Source organism: Pecten maximus, chromosome 9, assembly GCF_902652985.1.
Source record: "Pecten maximus chromosome 9, xPecMax1.1, whole genome shotgun sequence".
Taxonomy (NCBI): Eukaryota; Metazoa; Mollusca; class Bivalvia; order Pectinida; family Pectinidae; genus Pecten; species Pecten maximus.
This window is the reverse complement of record NC_047023.1, coordinates 36,042,485-36,063,206: the sequence shown is the minus strand read 5'-3', so window position 1 is coordinate 36,063,206 and position 20,722 is coordinate 36,042,485. Positions and strand designations below refer to the sequence as shown.

General features: G+C 35.4%; 1 protein-coding gene across 2 annotated transcripts in view; it reads left to right on the top strand.

The window, feature by feature from the left end:
- The first annotated feature begins 9,124 nt into the window (after positions 1-9,124).
- Positions 9,125-20,722, top strand: part of LOC117334125 (uncharacterized PE-PGRS family protein PE_PGRS54-like) — a 32,582-nt gene continuing 20,984 nt past the window's right edge. Inside the window, exons 1-5 of one of the 2 annotated variants that reach the window (XR_004534039.1) lie at positions 9,125-9,172; positions 16,361-16,441; positions 16,876-17,138; positions 18,725-18,941; positions 19,286-19,342. Coding sequence is in view for 1 of the 2 variants with exons in the window: in XM_033893582.1 (XP_033749473.1) it covers positions 16,369-16,441; positions 16,876-17,138; positions 18,725-18,941; positions 19,286-19,342 (610 nt within the window). In the remaining variant the exon portion in view is untranslated. The remainder of the gene's footprint in view (positions 9,173-16,360; positions 16,442-16,875; positions 17,139-18,724; positions 18,942-19,285; positions 19,343-20,722) is intronic. The other variant, XM_033893582.1, reaches the window with a different exon arrangement.

The window sequence follows — 20,722 nt, the reverse complement described above, 5'->3', positions numbered from 1 at the left end:
TCTCCGCCACAAAAGAGTTCTCATATTGTCGGACGCATTCGATATGCACGCTTATCTAGGGGCCTGTTCGTTTATTAAATGTAACCTGCACACCGGTCCAATTGGTCCAACCGTTTGGACCGCAAAAACGAAAACGGCCTAATATGAGTAAATCTTACAGTACAATGTATATTAGAATTATGTATTGTGTTTGAAAGAGCCCATTTTCTAATATAAAATAATGTATTTGTAATAATCAGTTTGAAATTAAGAACACCAATGTTTGAAATGTCAAGGAAAATATATCATTCAACATTTAATTATGGCCCACAGCTTAAATAACATCTTAATTTGTGTCTTCCTCATCACGTGAAATTGCCCGTTTTCTAATGTAGAATAAAGTATTTTCTAGACGTCTGGCCATTGTGCCATATTATGGCAAGCCAAAGTGGAAAAAAGTCACTATTTATGGATATCCATAAATAATTCTTAATATCCATAATTAATTCTAATATCCATAATTCGATTTATGGATATCCATAAATACTTATTTATGGATATCCATAAATCAACTTTGATTATGGATATCCATAATTCATTTATGGATATTAAGATACGAATTATGGATATTTACAGGCGATTTATGAATATCCATAATTCATCGCGTTTTTTAAATATCCGTAAATCATTTTTAAATATCCATAAATCAGCGACCCCTATGTCCGGTCGGACTATTAGAGGAGTTCCGAAACAAGAAATATCTTTAAAAAAGATAAACGGCATAGTTTTAATGCTGGTGGTTATAATGTAAAACTGCTGGTAAAATAAGTTAACGAACTAATTAATAAATGCGTTTTAGCCCGGATAACAAAATTATGTCAGTTTGAATCATTTTTGGTGATAGTAAGACTGCATTTGAATCAGGAATATAATTTCATTAATATGTCATTTGAATGTTCAATCTTAATTTTGTTTCGTCTTTAACTGCATATCTGCATTTTGCATTTACCGCTACATTGACCAATCACATACTTCATCTTGACCAGTAACGCCACCTTCCGCGTCATATCCGGGGCCAAAAGAAAATTATACGGCTATGCCGAAAAAAGACATGCGCATATTAAATATCCATAAATCAGTGAGGCGAGTGTCGTTTACGATCTAAGAACCTCGTTAAGCACCTTGCTCTGATTGGCTGAAAAACACACTACCAATCTATCGCGCTCCTTTATTGGTCAATAACAAATATAGGCATTGGGGTATTTCCCCATCCCTAGGGACTATTATTCGATTTATGGATATCCATAATTCGATTTATGGATATCCATTATTCGATTTATGGATATCCATAATTCCATTTATGGATATCCATAAATCGAATTATAAATATCCAAAATAAACTCATTGTCAAGATAATTAATTATTTCCACACAATAAGTTTAGGCGTATAGGCTTCTACACAGATTAACATCTTTGGGGGATCAGTGTTCGATGAAGCGATGATGAGCGTCACAACCAATGGAAAAGCTAAGGGGCGTGACGGTTTCTACGTCATCAGATAGTCAGTGCATTTGATTACAATATATCAGCAGATTCAAAACATTTCAAACATATATATTTCTATAAATCTGAAGTCATAATGGAGTATATTCTATTTGATATGATTGTATATCATAATTCTAGCATTTATAGTTATATATATATATTGTAATTTTTATATAACAAATGACGAAGGAAGACAACTTTTTGACTCGTGCCCTGACCGGGCCTCGAACTCACGATCTACGGCACCAAATCGCCTAGCCAGAAATACCCGCAGCCTATATCGCTGCGTCACATCGGCGTTCTTATTAAAGAACAAGTATATTGATTCCTACATATTTCATGAATACTTTCATGAAAACAATGTCTTTTGTTATTCTTAAAGGTGATATCAATTGTAAGTTAAACAAAAAAGTATTTATCAACTCTTAGAAAACTGAGATATATCTTAATGGAAGGAATAATTGCTGTTGTATGGTGAGTTTTGCGATTTATACTTCCCTCTCGTGAAACTTTCCCGTATTTCATTTTATTTCTTATTTTGTTTTAATTTTTTTTCCAATAGTTTACCAACCAAAGTGTCCCATTGAATTTTAATTGAATTTGAAAACTCTTTTATTGTGTAAACAATATACGAAAGGATTTCACTTGTAGGTAACAAGAAATTAAATCGTAAAAGTTAACGGGCATGCAGATAATACTATGTATATTAAGTATCTATATTGACCTTCCAGAGAATGAAGAGCCACAGGATAAATGTAGTTTGGTGAATTACATGACTCAATGCTATAAAAAGAATGAGTGCTCTAATCTTTCTACGTTATTTTAAGGATTGGCAGTTCAATTCATGATATAGTCGAAATCTACTTGTAAAATTTGGCAAACCCGTATTGATCCTGACGGCTTCACGCTGCATATGTTCAATAACTCTGTGTCTCCTTCATTGAAATTATCCCAAAACTCGAGGTACGGAGGGTGTGGGGTATATATGAGGGTGTGGGGTATATATGAGGGTGTGGGGTATATATGAGGGTGTAGGGTATATTATGAGGGTGTAGGATATATATGATGGTGTGGGTATATATGAGGGTGTAGGGTATATATGATGGTGTGGGTATATATGAGGGTGTAGGGTATATATATGAGGGTGTAGGGTATATATGATGGTGTGGGTATATATGAGGATGTAGGGTATATATGATGGTGTGGGTATATATGAGGGTGTAGGGTATATATGATGGTGTAGGGTATATATGATGGTGTGGGTATATATGAGGATGTAGGGTATATATGAGGGTGTAGGGTATATATGATGGTGTGGGTATATATGAGGATGTAGGGTATATATGAGGGTGTAGGGTATATATGATGGTGTAGGGTATATATGATGGTGGGGTATATATGAGGATGTAGGGTATATATGAGGGTGTAGGGTATATATGATGGTGTGGGTATATATGAGGGTGTAGGGTATATATATGAGGGTGTAGGGATATATGAAGGTGTGGGGTATATATGAGGGGGGGGGGAAAGAGGGGTGGGGTAATAGGGGGGTTTGGGAAGGGGGGGGGGAAGGGGGGGGGATAAGGGGGGTTGGGGAATTTTTGGGGTTTGTGGGGAAGGGGGGGTTTTGGGGGGGAAAGGTGAGGGGGGGGGGTAGATAGAGGGTGGTGGGGTAATATAGCGGGTGGGAAAATATGAGGGTGGGGGGGTATATATGGGGGGGGGGTTATATAGGGGGGGGTTTGGGGGTTTGGAGGATTTTGAGGGGTCTATATGAGGTGTGGGGTATTGAGGGTGTGGGGTATAAAAGGGGGGGGGCTGGGGGGGTTATGGTGGGGGTTTTGGGGTGGGTATATGTGAGGGTGTGGGTATATGTGGGGGGGGGGGTTTAATATGATGGGGTGGTATATATGAGGGTTGGGGTGGGTTATGGGAGGGGGGGGTGATAAGGGGGGTGGGTGACGTGAGGGGTGGGGAAAGTAAGGGGGGGGGATAATGCGGGGGCCCTTGGGGGTTGGGTATATTGAGGTGGTGGCGGTATATATGAGGGTGGGGGGTATATGGAGGGTGTGGGGTATATTTGAGGGTGTGGGTATATATGTGGGTGTAGGTATATATGAGGGTGTGGGGTATATATGAGGGTGTGGGATATACATGAGGGTGGGGGGTATATATGAGGGTGTGGGGTATATATGAGGGTGTGGGGTATATTTGAGGGGGTGGGGTATATATGAGAGTGTGGGTATATATGAGGCTGTGGGGTATATGTGAGGCTGTAGGGTATATATGATGGTGTGGGTACATATGAGGGTGTAGGGTATATATGAGGGTGTAGGGTATATATGAGGGTGTGGTGTATATATGAGGTTGTGGAGTATATATGAGGGTGTGGGATATATGAGGGTGTGAGTATATATGAGGTTGTGGGTATATATGAGGTTGTGGGGTATATATGAGGGTGTGGGGTATACATGATGGGCGTGGGGTATATGTGAGGGTGTGGGTATACATGATGGGCGTGGGGTATATGTGAGGGTGTGGGATATACATGATGGGCGTGGGGAATATATGAGGGTGTGGGGTATATATGAGGGTGTAGGGTATATTTGAGGGTGTGGGTATATATGAGGCTGTAGGGTATATATGATGGTGTGGGTATATATGAGGGTGTGGGGTATATTTGAGGGTGTGGGTATATATGAGGGTGTGGGTATATGTGAGGTTGTAGGGTATATATGAGGATGTGGGTATATGTGAGGATGTGAGGTATATATGAGGGTGTGGGGTATATATGAGGGTGTGGGGTATATATGAGGGTGTGGAGTATATATGAGGGTAAGGGGTATATACATGAGGGTGTGGGGTATATATGAGGGTGTGGGGTATATATGAGGGTGTAGGGTATATATGAGGGTGTGGGGTATATGTGAGGGTGTGGGGTATATATGAGGGTGTGGGGTATACATGAGGGTGTGGGGTATATATGAGGGTGTGGGGTATATATGAGGGTGTTGTGTATATGTGAGGGTGTGGGTATATGTGAGGATGTGAGGTATACATGAGGGTGTGGTGTATATATGAGGGTGTGGGGTATATGTGAGGGTGTGGGGTATATATGAGGGTGTGGGGTATACATGAGGGTGTGGGGTATATATGAGGGTGTGGGGTATATGTGAGGGTGTGGGTATATGTGAGGATGTGAGGTATACATGAGGGTGTGGTGTATATATGAGGGTGTGGGGTATATGTGACGGTGTGGAATATATATGAGGGTGTGGTGTATATATGAGGGTGTGGGGTATATGTGAGGGTGTGGAATATATATGAGGGTGTGGGGTATATATTAGGGTGTGGGTATATATGAGGTTGTGGGGTATATATGACTGTATGGGTATATATGAGGGGTGGGGTATATGTGAGGGTGTGGGTATATATGAGGGTGTGGGGTATATATGAGGGTGTGGGTATATATGAGGGTGTGGGTATATATGAGGGTGTGGGGTATATATGAGGGTGTGGGTATATATGAGGGTGTGGGTATATATGAGGGTGTGGGTATATATGAGGGTGTGGGTATATATGAGAGGGTGTAGGTATATATGGGGTGTAGGTATATTTGAGGGTGTAGGGTATATATGAGGCTGTGGGGTATATGAGACGCTGTGGGTATATATGAGGGCGTAGGTATATTTGAGGGTGTGGGGTATATATGAGGTTTTGGGGTATATTAGAGGGTGTGGGTATATATGTGGGTGTAGGTATATATGAGGGCGTAGGTATATTTGAGGGTTTGGGGTATATATGAGGTTTTGGGGTATATGAGAGGGTGTGGGTATATATGAGGGTGAGGATATAAATCAGGGTTGGAGTATGTTTGAAAATGTATTTTATGTTATTATATTGATTTGAAAGTAGGGAAGGGGGAGGGGTGAAACTTTGAATAACTAAGCATGTTTATAAATCTGCATTTACAATGGTGCACACCATATACTGAGAAGTGTTTAGGTACTCATAGGCTTTTACCAAATTACTATTTAATGTTATCGACCTAATGAAATATTGGCAATGGAAAGAAAACAACTTTGGAAATTTTGCTTTGAACGCATGAAGATACCGTGCACGTGAACGAAACGACCCATTGTTCTGGCATAATTCACACAGAGTCTAAAAAGCGTGTCACCAGCGGGCAAGTACACTCATGACCAGTTCACAAACACAGGTCACAGAGTTCACAAAATGTTGGCCTGTCAGATGTTTTTATGTGTAATAAAGTTTTAAATATGTAATAATTGAGAACTCTTAAGTAATTTATCCATAGAATTGGGAAGAGGGAATGGCGTTCCTCGCCAGGAAAAGTTTTAATTTATGTTCTGTGTACAACTTACACCAACGTAATAACAAAGCTAGATAATATATATATCAATGTATATAATTGTCAAGTAGTAATAACGACAGTACAGACAAGCAAATTGTCGAATTTTCGAGGCAATCTGCCCCTTTATCAAGACACAGGGTAAATTACATACGATCACATATAGACATAGAGCATGGAACAGTTACACAAATATAGTGGGTATAAACAACAATCAATATCAAGATATATATATACATTGTATATGTGCCAAATCATTATGCTAATCCAACTAATATCAAAATTGAAGGAATGTCCACTGTATCTATAGACACATAGAATACTGTACATACGAAGATTTACAAATCTTTTGATTTCTGCTTTGTCAACATGGCCTCAGTTAGGTACAGTCCACTTGTGCCGAGAAAGATTGGAGTAATAACCAAACGGCATGTAACCAATGATTAACTCCTCCACAAATATTTTGAAATGGTATATTTGTTAAGGGATAGTTACAGAAATATTAAAAACAGAAATTTCAATATAAAGTTATTTGAATTAGATAAAATGACAGATTATACTTGGTAATAATCAGAACCTATAGAATTCAGAGAGCTTATCTAAACTATGTTTTTTTGTGTGAAATATTTACAATAATATCATTGTATTCGTGTTTATCAATGTCGTGTCAAGCTTGTTTTTGGTCAAATGATCAAAATAGTGTTATATTGATAATTTTCATGATAAAATCGGCTATTTATATTGATGTAAAACCACATCAACTGTCTAATTTGAGCTTTTTCACATCTTTTTATAAGAAAAAGTCTGGCAAGACACAGACAAACATTAACACAAAGATGTTATTGTAACTGTTCAAAACATGTTAGATAAGCTCTCTGAATTCTTTAGTTTGACATTACACACAAAAAAGGTGTGTAAGTTAACCAGACATAGGTAAGCGTGTTGCTAACCCGTGTAGACTATTCCAGGTGTGTCTGGACACAGATGACCCGGTTACCTGCACGTGCGTTGCCATTCAGACCAAACAGTCAACTTTTCTCAAATTTTCATACAAAAGTTTTTTGCCAATTACTGATCAACACCAGTCATTTATTGATATAAACGAGTTGAGATAAATATAATAATTATATACTCTTTTAGGGTTTCGTTATCATATTTGATGTTATTAAATATTCATGGAGGGGGGGGGGGGGGGGGGGGGGCGCAAAGCTTTTATTTCTTTTAAAATGGTGACATTCGTAATTTTGTTTGTCATTTATTTTCATAATTGATATATAATGAACGACTTTAATACTTCATCGTCATATATGTGCACAGCACCTAAAAAATTTTTTTAAATAAAAATGCTGCTATAATAGTTTGCACCTCGTAGTAATTGATAGCTATCTATAAACACAATGGCTGAAGGTGGTGGTGGGGAGGGGGTGGGGCTGGTAAAACCTTGCCATGGCTGGGGGACAGAGGGGAGGGTATAAAACCATGTCAGGGTACAGGGGTATCTCTTTGCATGTTGGTGTATACTAAGGGACGTTCGAGTATACTAGCTGAGGGATTTCCTTTTCGTTTAGCAATACTGCTTTCAATGCTAGATTTTTATTCAGATTTGCGATGTTTTATTTTGGCCTTCTCACAATAGAAAATTTAACCAGATCTAATCCAGCATCCTAACGTATTATTCCTACTGGTTTCAACCAAGCAGTTTCAAAATTGTCACTCAACATATTCAAAATGATATCATTCAGATAAAAAATGTGACACGTTTATGTTGTGAATAACACATAGCTATTCTTAATGCACATTCATAAGTTATTTTGCTGTTTTGTCGCTGTTTTGTCGCTGTTTTATATCGATACAGGTAGTTACGGCGTCAAGCTCGCCATCCTTTAGCCATTCGGTGGTATTTCCCTATCGTTTTACATGTATAGGGAAGCATAGTCATCTTGAGTAAAATAATATTTTCTGCTGTAACAAATGTTGTAACACAAAGCTATAACACAAAAATGGCCTTCGGTGTATATATACAGTACTATCCAAAATCATAGAAGTGTTCATTTTTGAGTTGGGTTTTCTGATTTGAAGAGAATTAATTCTCACGGGGTGTCAAAATATGTTTTGTTTCTGTTTAGTCTGGTGCGCATTCGGTAACACTTAAATAATTAATTTCTTCAATCGCACGTGATTTTGATATTACAAAATTGACAACTTATCTATTTGGTAAAATTCAATATTAACTTTTAAGCATGACGACACCTTATTTCTGACTTGCTTACATGAGTAAATATAACTGTTTACTGTGTAAATGTTGTTAGAGGCAAGATTTTTTTTAAATGTGCGTCTTATAATGTAACCATTGAATATTACTTCAGTGAAGCTATTACACTATTTATGGATAGAGGCGAAAACAGGATTTTGACAAGCGGGACGGTTTTGTTGAAGTAGGGATGAACGTCAAATTTGATATTTTTAATCTTTAGTTTAAAACATTGTTAAGAGTTTCAACTACAGCAACACCCACCAACGCTTATATGGAAGTAATAATGTACAGCGCGTATCAAATATTAAATTAATTTTATATTACATATATAGTTTAATATGGGGGCTCGGTCGAACCCCCTTCCCTATCCTTTCCCCCTCCCCAACACTCCTCTAGTCCGCCACTGAATGAACATATACACATTTAACATATATACAATAAATATCATTATGATGAAACCTCAACATCAGATTTCACAAGAAGTTCAATGCAGTGAATATCACGTGTAATGTAGGTAATAGAAAAAAAAAGTTTAGTGTGTGTAAAAAGATTTATTAAGATATATCCCGGACATAAAACCTTGTCTAGTGGATTTTATATGAAGAAACGACATTGTCGAGATTATATTTTTATAATATTTTTAGAATAGTAATAGATTTAAAGTCAGTCGTTATACCGACTCGAAAAGAAATTTCTTTTTCTTGCTATGTGGTCAAAGTGTATACATGTAATTACACAATTGTATTAAACGTAGTTATTATGTGTGAACGTGAACGTATGTATTTAATTTTGAGACGATGAATATGGACAAGCTTTGCACTTTCAAAAAAATATATGATCACGTAGCACGTGCTAGAAACGTGCAAATGTGACGTATTGGCAACAACCAATGAAATAAGGGGGCGGAATGCACGTGCACAGAGGGGTAGAAGAACACGCACACGCCGGCTTTCGTCAGTCCAGCGCCGTCGACCCTGCTCTCCAGTGGTCACCTGTTGCCGGCTCAGAGAAGTCCAGTGAAGGTAAGTCTATCCTTTTAATTTTACTTTTGGTATTCTGTTATGTATTATTTTGTTACTACAGCTATATACCAGGATAAGGTTATTTAATTACCGTGTATATTTCCTCATTAGCACAATACTTGAAACGGTTATTTCTATTGTGAAAAGGGGTCTCACAAACTCATGGAAAGCGAAAATATGGTATTTTTTGAAATCTTGTATTAGATAAGTTCTAAGAATCCAAAACGGCGCTGTAGTACAAATACCATAATTTTAGTCCGGTAACCCGTTCTATTTCCATGTGAATTCATTATTAACCTCTACGGAATTATTTATCGATGTTGTGTATTTTTTGCCGTTTGAAACTATTGCAATTGTTTTAGTTATCCCGAAGTTAAAGCATTTCTCTTTCTTTTAAATGAAAGCGAGTTAATACTGAAACAATATGTTTAAACTGAAACTATGCATTACAAAAGAAACCTCGGCGTACTGGTATATCAAAGCAGTTGGGTTTGTCCCGAACGAGCGGAGAGACCACGTGATATGCACGCGCACGGAATTAAATGGCGGCCACTCGGAGCACTGATTTACAAGTGCTAAATTATCACAACATATGTTGATATTGCGGAGCTTATTGCAATACATATTGCTTATCAGTTGGGTTTGCCGTAAACTACTCTGTATTGGAAAGAAGTTTAAATGAGTTAATGGAAATTCTATAACGTTTCTGTAAATTCGCCGCCATTTTAAAAACACTGCTTCTCGTCAACTACAGATCACGTGATTCCCCGCTAGGGCAGGATGATAGAGAAACGTTGTAGGTTTCTGTCGGTTTGTATTTTTTGATTGAACATTGAATAAGTTAAAACAGTTAAATGTAAGATTGATAGCATTACCCAACAATGAAAGCATACGTAATGCAGAATCTAACTTGACACTAGAGACTTGGCAGATCTACCGAACCTACACAGTAGGCTACATTCATGTAAAAGAATAATTCATATGGATCAGGAAGGGAAATCTTGCCAAGTCCTTGTAACTCAAAGGATAGATGGTCATAAAAACAATTCCATTTTTTAGTGCCCTCGTATTCAGAAATAACATGTGCATGTACATTGGCTATACAATTTTCTGGAGTTATGCCCCTTATTTATATTTTTGTTCAGTCGGACAGAAATAATTTCGCATGTGGGTTAATGTTGCGTCCCGTTTTGTTGCTCATTAGTGTATTCATGTAAAAATACATTGTTGTACATTGTTGCAACTTGTACATTCCAATGACGTCACATTGTTTACAGATCCCGCGTTGTGTCTGCACTGCCTGACATGAAGGCTTCATTCTGTGTTTTTTAGTGTTTTTGTTAGTTTTCTTACAATTCAATTGATCAGGTATGATTAAACAACCCCAATCAATATGAGGTGTGAATGTAATTTTAAGTTTAAACGGCATGTTGCGAAAAATACTTCAACTTTCACTTTGACAGTGCATTCGTGATCGGAGCTTCGATCGGCTGTCATGGCAACGACGAGGACGGTGGTTTTATCAGTGTCGAATTTACAAACTTGCATGTACAGCCGAAAACGTCTAACTATACCTTATGTCTTTGGAAATCATCTGTAACTAATTATTTGAATTAATTACAATCCATTGCATTCGTTTATTAACGTTTGTTCTTTTCTATATGCCGATTTCGATACTTAAAACATACAAAAAAATTATCAAAAATTACATCAAAAATTAGATCTGAATTAATTCTAGATTTTGAATTGTATTCATAAATGTTTGCATCAAATGATTTAATTTGGCATCAATTTTATATTCTAGCAAGTTTGTGGCATTTTAGTAAATTCATTTTTTTGTGATGGCTGCTGACAGTGAGTTTTGTAATCGTTGATTACCTTTTCCCACATTCCCTATTTGGCATAAAATCATCACAGGTCTAGTGATTTAAACAATTGAATGTTTTTTAAAGTTTTAACTTGACATGATGACTATTTTATAGGGACTTAAATTAAAAAGTTGACAAATTAAGAAAACCACTAATATAGATTAAGTCATCCAAAATTGAAAGTAAACATTTTTTTTGGATTGTTTGACTGTAATTTAATTACGATTTGCAATTAAATCAATGTTAACTGGATCATGATCAGCAAGAGGGATAACTGAAATTAATAACGAAGCTTTTATAGAATGTATAGTAATGCAAAGGAAATAACTCTACAGTATAGTCCCTTTCTCTGGTACTAAACAAACGTTTTTTATCATTACTTGTATTTTAAAACTACTGTCAAAGTTCATAAGGTAGTATATTATGAAATATTTTTGTATATCATAGTTTTTTATTAATACTTAATGCCAATTTACAAAAACATAAGATGTAAATAAACTTTTCTCGGAAAAGCTATACCATGAAGGGAGGTAATAGTTTGTAATTTTATGAGAATATTAATTGCTTCCTTCTGCTAGCATTAAAAAGCCTGAAATTCACACAAAATAACTATGTATTAGCTTTCATTTAAAAGACTTTTATCGACCAGATATTTTCTGGTTCAAAGCAGCAAAAAAAACTCATTAGAACATACCACACTCAGGTAGCGTTTCGCAGATGAAAGAACAAATATTTCACTTAGACTAACGAATAAGAAAATACCTTATAAAGTCATTGATAAATGGTGGCCTCCTTCCTTACTGTGACATTAAGCATCAAGACCCATTTCAAATACACTACCAATAACATGTGCTCGGACCAGCTGTCTTGGCAAAATTGGACATTGCAGTTACCACCCTTTTCACACCATCTTGCAAGTCCCTATATTTTATATTGAAACTTGGTTCCAAATTAATGGTATTCATTCTGCACAAGATCTACAAGAAATGACTTGCTGTATTTTGATGAAAGCAGTTATTTGAAGCAAATTTTCAGCATACTCATCATTATTTTCAATTTAATGTGCACGGAAACATTTTCATTGAATGCTAGGATAAGCCTTGGTGCTTCCAGGGGAGATAACTAGTCTCACTTTTAAATATGAGAATAGCTTTTAAAACTTCAATATGAACTTCAATTAGTGTTGGGAATCGGTTGCATTTTTGTGATTGATCATCACTTGTGTGTAACCAATCGATGATCAATTAAAACCGATTAATTTCCAAATGTATTTTTTGTATTAATGTCTCAATATTTTGTGAAATGCTTTCAACAATTTCAGTAGCTAATAAACTGGTATACCTACATGTATACTATCTTCCTGTGTTTTTATTTGTTTATTACAGATAAAAATGAACCAAAATTTTTTTTTTAATAATTTTATTCAACACAGAAAAAAAACAACAAAAGGATTTTTCATTGGAGTATTTACCTAATTAGAAATTTTTGCACGGGCTGTAAAATGCTTTAATCCATCCGTTATCGAAATCTAATATACTTTGAAAACGAACGTAGAACTGTGACTTACCATTGAAGAAATACGACTTTCTGCACATTTTACAAATAGTTTTTGTCATAGTTAAAATATCTCTACTTAACTGACCTTTTGCTTCTGGTTTTCATTAAAAACCAAAATGTTTCCATAAAATAGACCATGTGTGTTTATCGGGAAGAAAGATCGTATGTATATGTTAACGTTGCTTCCATAGCTAGTCGCTTATGCTCTTACAAACGAAATCTTAGTCATCGGTACGTTTGCATTCCGCCTAGTATTACAACACTGTACCAGCTATTGTGACGCTTGATTTTGTATGATACAAGCATAGTAGACATTGTCAAGCTGAATTTGCGTATGTTTATCTGAAATCCAGCTAATATATTTTCATAAAACCTGATGTAGGGCACTTCCGACGAAAATCGATTACAGATTTCTTACTCGATTAATTGATCAAACGTCTCGAGCAAGTGATACTCGACGAACTCGATTAATCGGAACACTAACTTCAATTGTTTATCTGCAAATGATAAATCATGTATATATATTCCATTACAAATGGAATAGCAATTTTAGCTTTTAGCTCGTCTCTTCGAAGAAGAGAGTGCTTATGTTGTCACTCCGGCTTGGGTTTTCCAAATGTCAAGTTTTTGGTGCAATTGTTGAAAGGCACAGTAATTTATGGTAATATGGTCGCTATGGTTGTTAAACTATCCTCTGCTGGAGTTAAACTTTTAAGATATTTTATAAAAAAAAAACATTTCTCAAAATTTTGGACTTGGAATATTTCTGCGTTAAGTTTTTGGTGAAAGTGTTGAAAGGTATTAATACCTTTATAATTGTACTAGGGTGCTGATAATTGGCAATAGTCTCTCTGGAGTAAGACTATCCCTTCCTGGAGGAAAACTAAAAAATGGATTTTTTTTTTTTTAAATCTGTTTTTTTGTTTCTTAGAACATGTTTGCGTTAAGTTTATGTTGCGAGTGTTGAAAGGCATAGTAAAACATGGTATTAGGGTCCCTGTGGTGGTTAAACTACCCCTTGCCGGAGTTAAACTGAAAGATTTTTTTGGAAAAAACTTTGCAAGTGTTGAAAGCTATTAACACATCACTTTATACTTGTACTAGGGTGCTGATATCAATGTGAAAATGCTCAGACAATTTATACGGTTTCACATTTTTTCAAGGGAGACAACTCATTTGGATGATTATCAAAACTGAAGAAATAGGTTCAAAATCAATTTAATATATTTATTCAATCTACAACAGCATAGCTTGTCTCCCGAATGTTTGTCAATAAATAATTTACATATGTCTTCCTTCGTCATTTGTGTTGCTATGTTACATTGTATATGTATAATATATATACATAAATTGGTATGGTTTTGAAAATTGCATTAATACACAATCTGATAAGTAAACAATATAAATATTATTAATGCAATTTGCAAAACCATACTAATTAATATATTTTAATTATTTATTGACAACATTTGCGAACGAGCTATGCTGTTCTCAAACAGCTCTTGTTAATGATGGGATTTGTATAGTCTTCCACATGTGAATGGAATCCAGAAGAATCCTTTATAGATTTCTTTAATGAGTAAGAAAGGAAGTTATTCCAAGCTTCCATATTTTATATATGGATGTCTGCATAATTCAATGTAATTCAAATATTTAAACTTCAAGTAAAGGTGCATTGAGGATACTAAATATTCCAGACTATCACACCAGATAGTAAGCCATCTGAAAATTTTGAATTTATCTAATTTGACAACATTTGTAGATGGCTTTTATGTCTCAACATTTCTAGTTTCTTATTGCAGTGCAGTCGCATTAATTATTGTCTTTGAAATTAAACATATGTTGTGACATTGTGTTCATCTGGGGGTTTCTCGAGTTTTGACACTTAGTATACTATAAAATCTTGTGCAGCATTTTGATTCGTTATTTCGGTCTTGTCCAGAGATCTTCATCCATTTTAAACATTGATTTAGTGTGAGCTGCACTATGTGTAGTTTTTCAGAGGGGATTTTGTTTAGTCTTTGTTTTTTACAAAAACCGTCCAAGATGACCCAAACACAGCCTCTGATAGGTTAAAAATTTTGAGCCATAACTTCTGTTCCGTTTTACGCAAGTTTAAGACTCTCTTTAAAGTAAATCAAAACAAGACATTTTCCATAAATTGGCTGCTATAGATCTACAGACTGGCAAAATTATAGATGTCAATTTAAAATTAAATAGTACATTTTCTGATTGGACAATTCAAAGGCTTCTGAATTTGAAGTGATTTTTTCATTTTCCCAAACATAGGTTAACTATGTTAGGGAGTGCCTTGACATTACAGTGGGAATATTGAACAAAGTAGTGAATTGTTGGTTTTCATGAAACGGGAAAGATATACAACATAACTGCAACGCCTATTTCTGGATTTTTGAAACAATGGCCTCGTTTTGGCTTCTGAGTGATGGAAATGAGGGTGTTGCAAGATTTAGCTTAATATATAGGGGTTTCTAAGGATACCCAACACAATAGCAACACTTTCAAATAGCTCGAAAGCCATGGTAATGAAATGGGGGCTTCTGATTTGTCAAAGGTTTAGATGATGTACGATTTTGCCAAATATTGCTACATAGTGGAGATCTTGGTCGGAATATAAATATTGTCAATTTGGATGAGATTTGCTATGTAGATTTAAACATAACCGACTTCCATTTCTGGATTAAAGAAAATGGCAGCAGTTTAATTTGCTAGCTTAAAGGAAAACGGTGTTTAAATAAAATCTTGTGACATATAAAAATTGATACTGTGGTTTCCAAGCTTCCTTAGCAACTGTATGGATAGCTATTTCTGTAATGGCTCATTAAAACTATTTTTTACTATATTTTACACAAATTTGGTTATGATGGTAATTAGATGCAAATTCTTAGTTAAAAAATTCAAATTCTGACATTTGGACCAGATTCTAATCCAGTCTAAGATAACATGATATTTATAATTGTTTAGAATCAAAAAGGGTAAAAACAGTTGTTTTGTCCTGGCAATTGAATTTTGCTTCCCAATACCTCGCGTCGTGTATACATTTCAAATATGTGAAACCAAGCTACACCATATATCTAGTTATATGAGAGGTGTAAATTTTGCGACATCATTTAAATGTTAAATTCTGGTTTACATGAAACAAAGATGCAATATAGATTTTTTCTTGTCCCATGGCAAAGAAAAACTTACTCCCAATTCTTTTTTACATAATATATAAACAGATGTCTGAAAATAGTTTATGGTATCACAGGAATACTTTCCTGAAACTCCCTTGTATAAAAAACGATGGTCGTTGTCGACTGCCGACAGGTTTACACTAGATATCTCGCGTGTTTTTAAAATGTTGACAATCTTCCCGCATCCGTAGTCTGGATGTATCTGTCCTTGTTAGCTCACAAATCAAAGCAAAAACTTGTTTAATTCATTTGGCTAAACCGTTTAATTCATTTGGCTAAACCGTACCCAGACATCATCTTCGCATAATTTGATTGTTTTCGAAAACAGTCACTAGTTAATTTTATCCAAAATTGTACTAATCAATTTTAAAGATGGCGACAGTGAAAATTTTTTTGTGATTTTGGCACTAATGACAAATCGAATGTAATATTAAATAAGGTAATGTGAGTAGAGCTCAAGCTATGTATCCGAAAGATTGGTGACATGAGTAAAAATATGTAAACAAACTTATGTTGAACATGTTTATGCACAAAAAATGCAATATCAGTAATTTTTTTACATGTTTCAGAGTGAAGAATGGCGCCCCTAGGCCTGTTTGCAGTTGGGGTACTGGTGGTATTGGTACAAGTCTCACAAGTTCAGAGTGAAGGTACATATTCTTACAATAAAATCATGTAGCTAGGGCAAGATTTCCATTGTACGTCAATCCAGCAATACCTTCCGTATCAATGAATTTGACATTAGTTTATTTGTGAATTGGTGCACCTACAATATTTTCTCTATCATAGTAAACCCGTTTCCCTTAGAAAATACCAAGGCAAACATTTTGTAGACAATAGTGTTGATTTGCCCAACAGGCAATTGATTTTCCCAAGCTTCAGCATTACTGAAAGTGTTTTTATTTCGGGACCCAAAAAATGTTATCAAATTTGATAACATCAATTAATGCCAATTGTTGATGTCAATTTTGGACAAATTTTTCACTTATATTTTGATAGGAAGTCTGTCGACTGTAGGTAGTACCAGGGGTGAAACTACAATATAGGAAGCAATGAATAATTTATCCCATTGTCTCTTTTTCAGCGTACAATTATGGTTATGAATTGACAGAAAGAGGAAGTTACTATGGAAAAGCTGAAGTTATACCTTTACCTACAGCATGGATAAATTCCAATATTAAACTCCCTCGTGGCAGCATTTTGTTCAGTGTTAGCTTCTACATAGAACCTAATATCACGATATCTTGCACAGGCAGCATTCTTATATGGAAAGAACTTTCAATCACTAACTTTGAGTTAGTATATAAAGAGGACATCACATTTAATGTAGAACCTGGTTTACAAGAGGTAAGTGTATGCAGGGCTGAACATTAACTACATAATGACAATACTTTATTTTGTGAACTTGCCTCTTCAGAAACTCATGAACACATGATTTTGCAAATGCCTATCTAGAAATCCAGACTTAAATTGCAAATGAGACCAATTATTTTGAGTAAGGCATTTTCGAAGTAAATGAATGCACCATTGATTCCCAATTTCAAGGATTTCAATAGGCCAGTGTTAAACATTGTTTAGAATTTCAATTCTACCAATTACTTCATATCCAGTAGACACCCAAGCAGTCGCATGTCGCTGTTTTACTTTTCATTTTGTAATTTGATAAGGATATATTACTATAAACTCTATGTAAAAATATTTTAGCACCTTTCCAATAAACATAGCATCATGGTTTTCCAACTCTATTGTGGCACATCTGCTTGACTGACCTCTGACCTTCAGCTGTATATGAATGACGCCATTTTGTTCGCAATACTGGGTTAAGTTATGTCTGATTTAAAATAATGTATCTAGTAGTTTTCTTTAGGGTTATGAAATGGTATAAATAAAATGAAATATCTGTAAAAGCAAGTTGAAACTGAATTAACATGGATACCATCTAGTGTTAATTCCAAACCAATAATCGCAAGGCATTATAAACTTTCTTCGCATATCAATGCAAAAATGAATCCCATACAAAATTTGATTTCCAATATGCTCCTTAGGCATTTATAACCTCCCTGTTTTCCAAAACCTTCAAGAAACTTTCATTAGATCCTAAATTGTGGTTATGTACATCTCAACACACCCTGTAGGTTATGTGCATTTTACTTGTGGAGTACATATGGGGGCTAAAAACCCTGAAAAATTCATAAAAGATCTTTTTTGCCTCCATTTCATGTTCACTTACAACATCAAGGTCAAATCAGAACAGGCTTTGCAATATATTGGATATATTTTCTCACTTGAGATGCAGAATGATTTTTGGAGGGTTTTAAATATTGTATTTTTGAAACCTGATTTTGCGAATTTTGCTATTTGTTAGAAATGCAAATATATTTACACATCTATAATGTACTGTAAAGGGGGCAGCTTTTCACCCGACACTTTAAAATATTTATACCAAGGTTCGCAGATCTTGGGTTCGTCTGGGTCTTGCGTTCAGTCCAAGTTCAGTGTAAATCTGGGAAATAAACAAATTAAAGATATAATTTAATCTACTAAAAGTTTATAGATTTTCCTCAACTTTTACCATGTATAAATACTACCCAACTAATTATACCTCCCGCACTTTGTCAACTCCTATATAGCTATCGACCGATTTCATTTGAAATACACAGGAATGTTAGGGACTCATGTCTACATATGCATGCAGGTTTTCCCCCACAAATTTGGGTTGCCGTGGTAACCAGTCCACTAAAAACAGGTGTTTGTTGGAAAATCTTCACCCGAGGGGTGGTGGAGGGGCGGGGGTTGAGTTGGCACTCTGAACGACGGTTCTAGTTAATGTTTTGTTTGGATTTTTTTAATGATGCTGAAATTTTACTGAATTTGAGATTACTTTATCCACACAGCAGATATTGTATATTTATACATGTATATTTTTGTTATAGTTTGAATTCCCAGTGCCACAGCAGCTTTGTTATGATGCAGACAGCTATATTGGGTGGAGTTTTAATGGCCCCATTGGTCCTATTTCCATGGAACTAAACTCCAACTTAACGCACACCACCTACTTTACTCCCCCTCTACACAAAGGCATGATCTACTCCACGTTTTTTCCTGTCCCTTACAGCTTTTCGTTTCAAGTTGCTGTAAATACTACTGGTGGCAAGTATTAACTGAAAGATGAATTTTACTACTGTCCTAAAATAGTTTTATAACACTTTCATCAGGATTAGTCTTGGCTTATAATCAGAAGGGTAATAAAAAAAAAAAAACGCTAACAGCTGTACAAATTGTTTCCGATATGAAAATAGGAACCTGTGGGATTTCCACTTGGGATTTTCTTGGGACAATTAAATAGCTTAATGTAGTCTCAATTGTGCAAATTAGCTGTTTTATATCTTAGTGAAAACAGGATGTAAAGTGCAACCTTGTTTGTATGTAAAATTGATGACTTGAACTCCATTGATCAAAAATAAATATACATTAGTGACTGTTTTAATTTGCAGCTTACGATTCTCCACCAGTATGTGATCAGTGCTTCATTGGGCCGGATGGAGAAACGGGTATGTACAAAATCAGCTTTATCATTGGCGCAGTTTATAAAGTAATTTGTATTCAATCTTGAAAGCATATCTTGAATAGATATTCTTGAAATAGATGTGACAAAAGAATTTATTACCATGAGCATATACTACAATTGGTTATATGGCCTGTCTTTTTAAATTGTCTCACTCTGCTAGTTTCCATCAACTTCCCTGAAATGATGTGCACACTGAAGATGTGCTCCTGGGCTTGGTTTTTGGATCTGAATATTTTCATTGCAGTATTGTCCCTTTTACTTACAATTGTGGACTAAATGTTGTTAGGAAACTCCTAGTTGTGCCCATTCAATTTTGAGACTGATCAGGAAAATGATGGCGGAAATTGCTGGCCACCTTTGATTTTGGTAGTTGAAGTTTTATCTGTATTTCTCGGAAAGTTCTAGTTTTTTTTAGCTTGTCATCAGTTTATTAAGAGGAAAGGAGAAAGAAGGGAAAAGTAGAGAAAAGATCCGTCAAACATAGAACCAATAAAGATCATTTAATGGTGGGTGTCAAGATCCCTTTGTTATGGCAGTTATGCCCACTTTCCTATCGGATATCAACTAATGTAGTTTTCAGCCAAGCTTCCATGGTGTAGCCAGCAAACACAGATTAGGTTTTTTGATTCAATAATTGGTATCCAGCTATGCTTTGCCCATATTTTGGACAAAATTTTCTCTAGACATTTTGAAGCATATGAAAGTCTGATTATATGTACATTGAAGTTGTGCATCTGCTTGCTGATACGCTTTTTCCCCTTTTTTTAAATAATCAGCAAATGTCTTGGGCAGAATAGGAATCTTGGTGGTTCTAGGAAGAGGGTCATTAAGACGGTTCTATAAGTTTTGGTAGGTTTAGAATTTAAGTTTGCACAAGATATTGTTTTTGCCACAGCAACAAAAAGTTGGTAACCTGGAATCGGGTTGTCATCTATCTTTGTGATAGTTCTAATTTATGTTGGAAAGCTATATAAATTCACAATTCTGTACCTAGGTAATTTTTCAGAAATATTATTTAAGGGGCATCTAAACAGCAAATCCAGTCAAAACATTGATATTTTACAGGCCTATAAATCCCTATTATGGTGCAATGTCACAGAAGTAACATGATGAACTTTTAGTATGTATCATGGCAAACTCTGGGTCTTGCTGTTGACATGTAATTTGTTAAGCTGTTTGTAAATTTCAACAAAACGTAAGAAAAATGCATGTTTCAGGGGGACATAATTAACTCATTTGTATCCCATATATTACACAAACTTGCCATGTCGTTTTGCTCAAAAGTGTCTAAAGCACAAAATAGGAGCATTGGTTTGACCAGCTTTGACGTTATTATATGTATAAACGCTGTTTTTATTTTGAC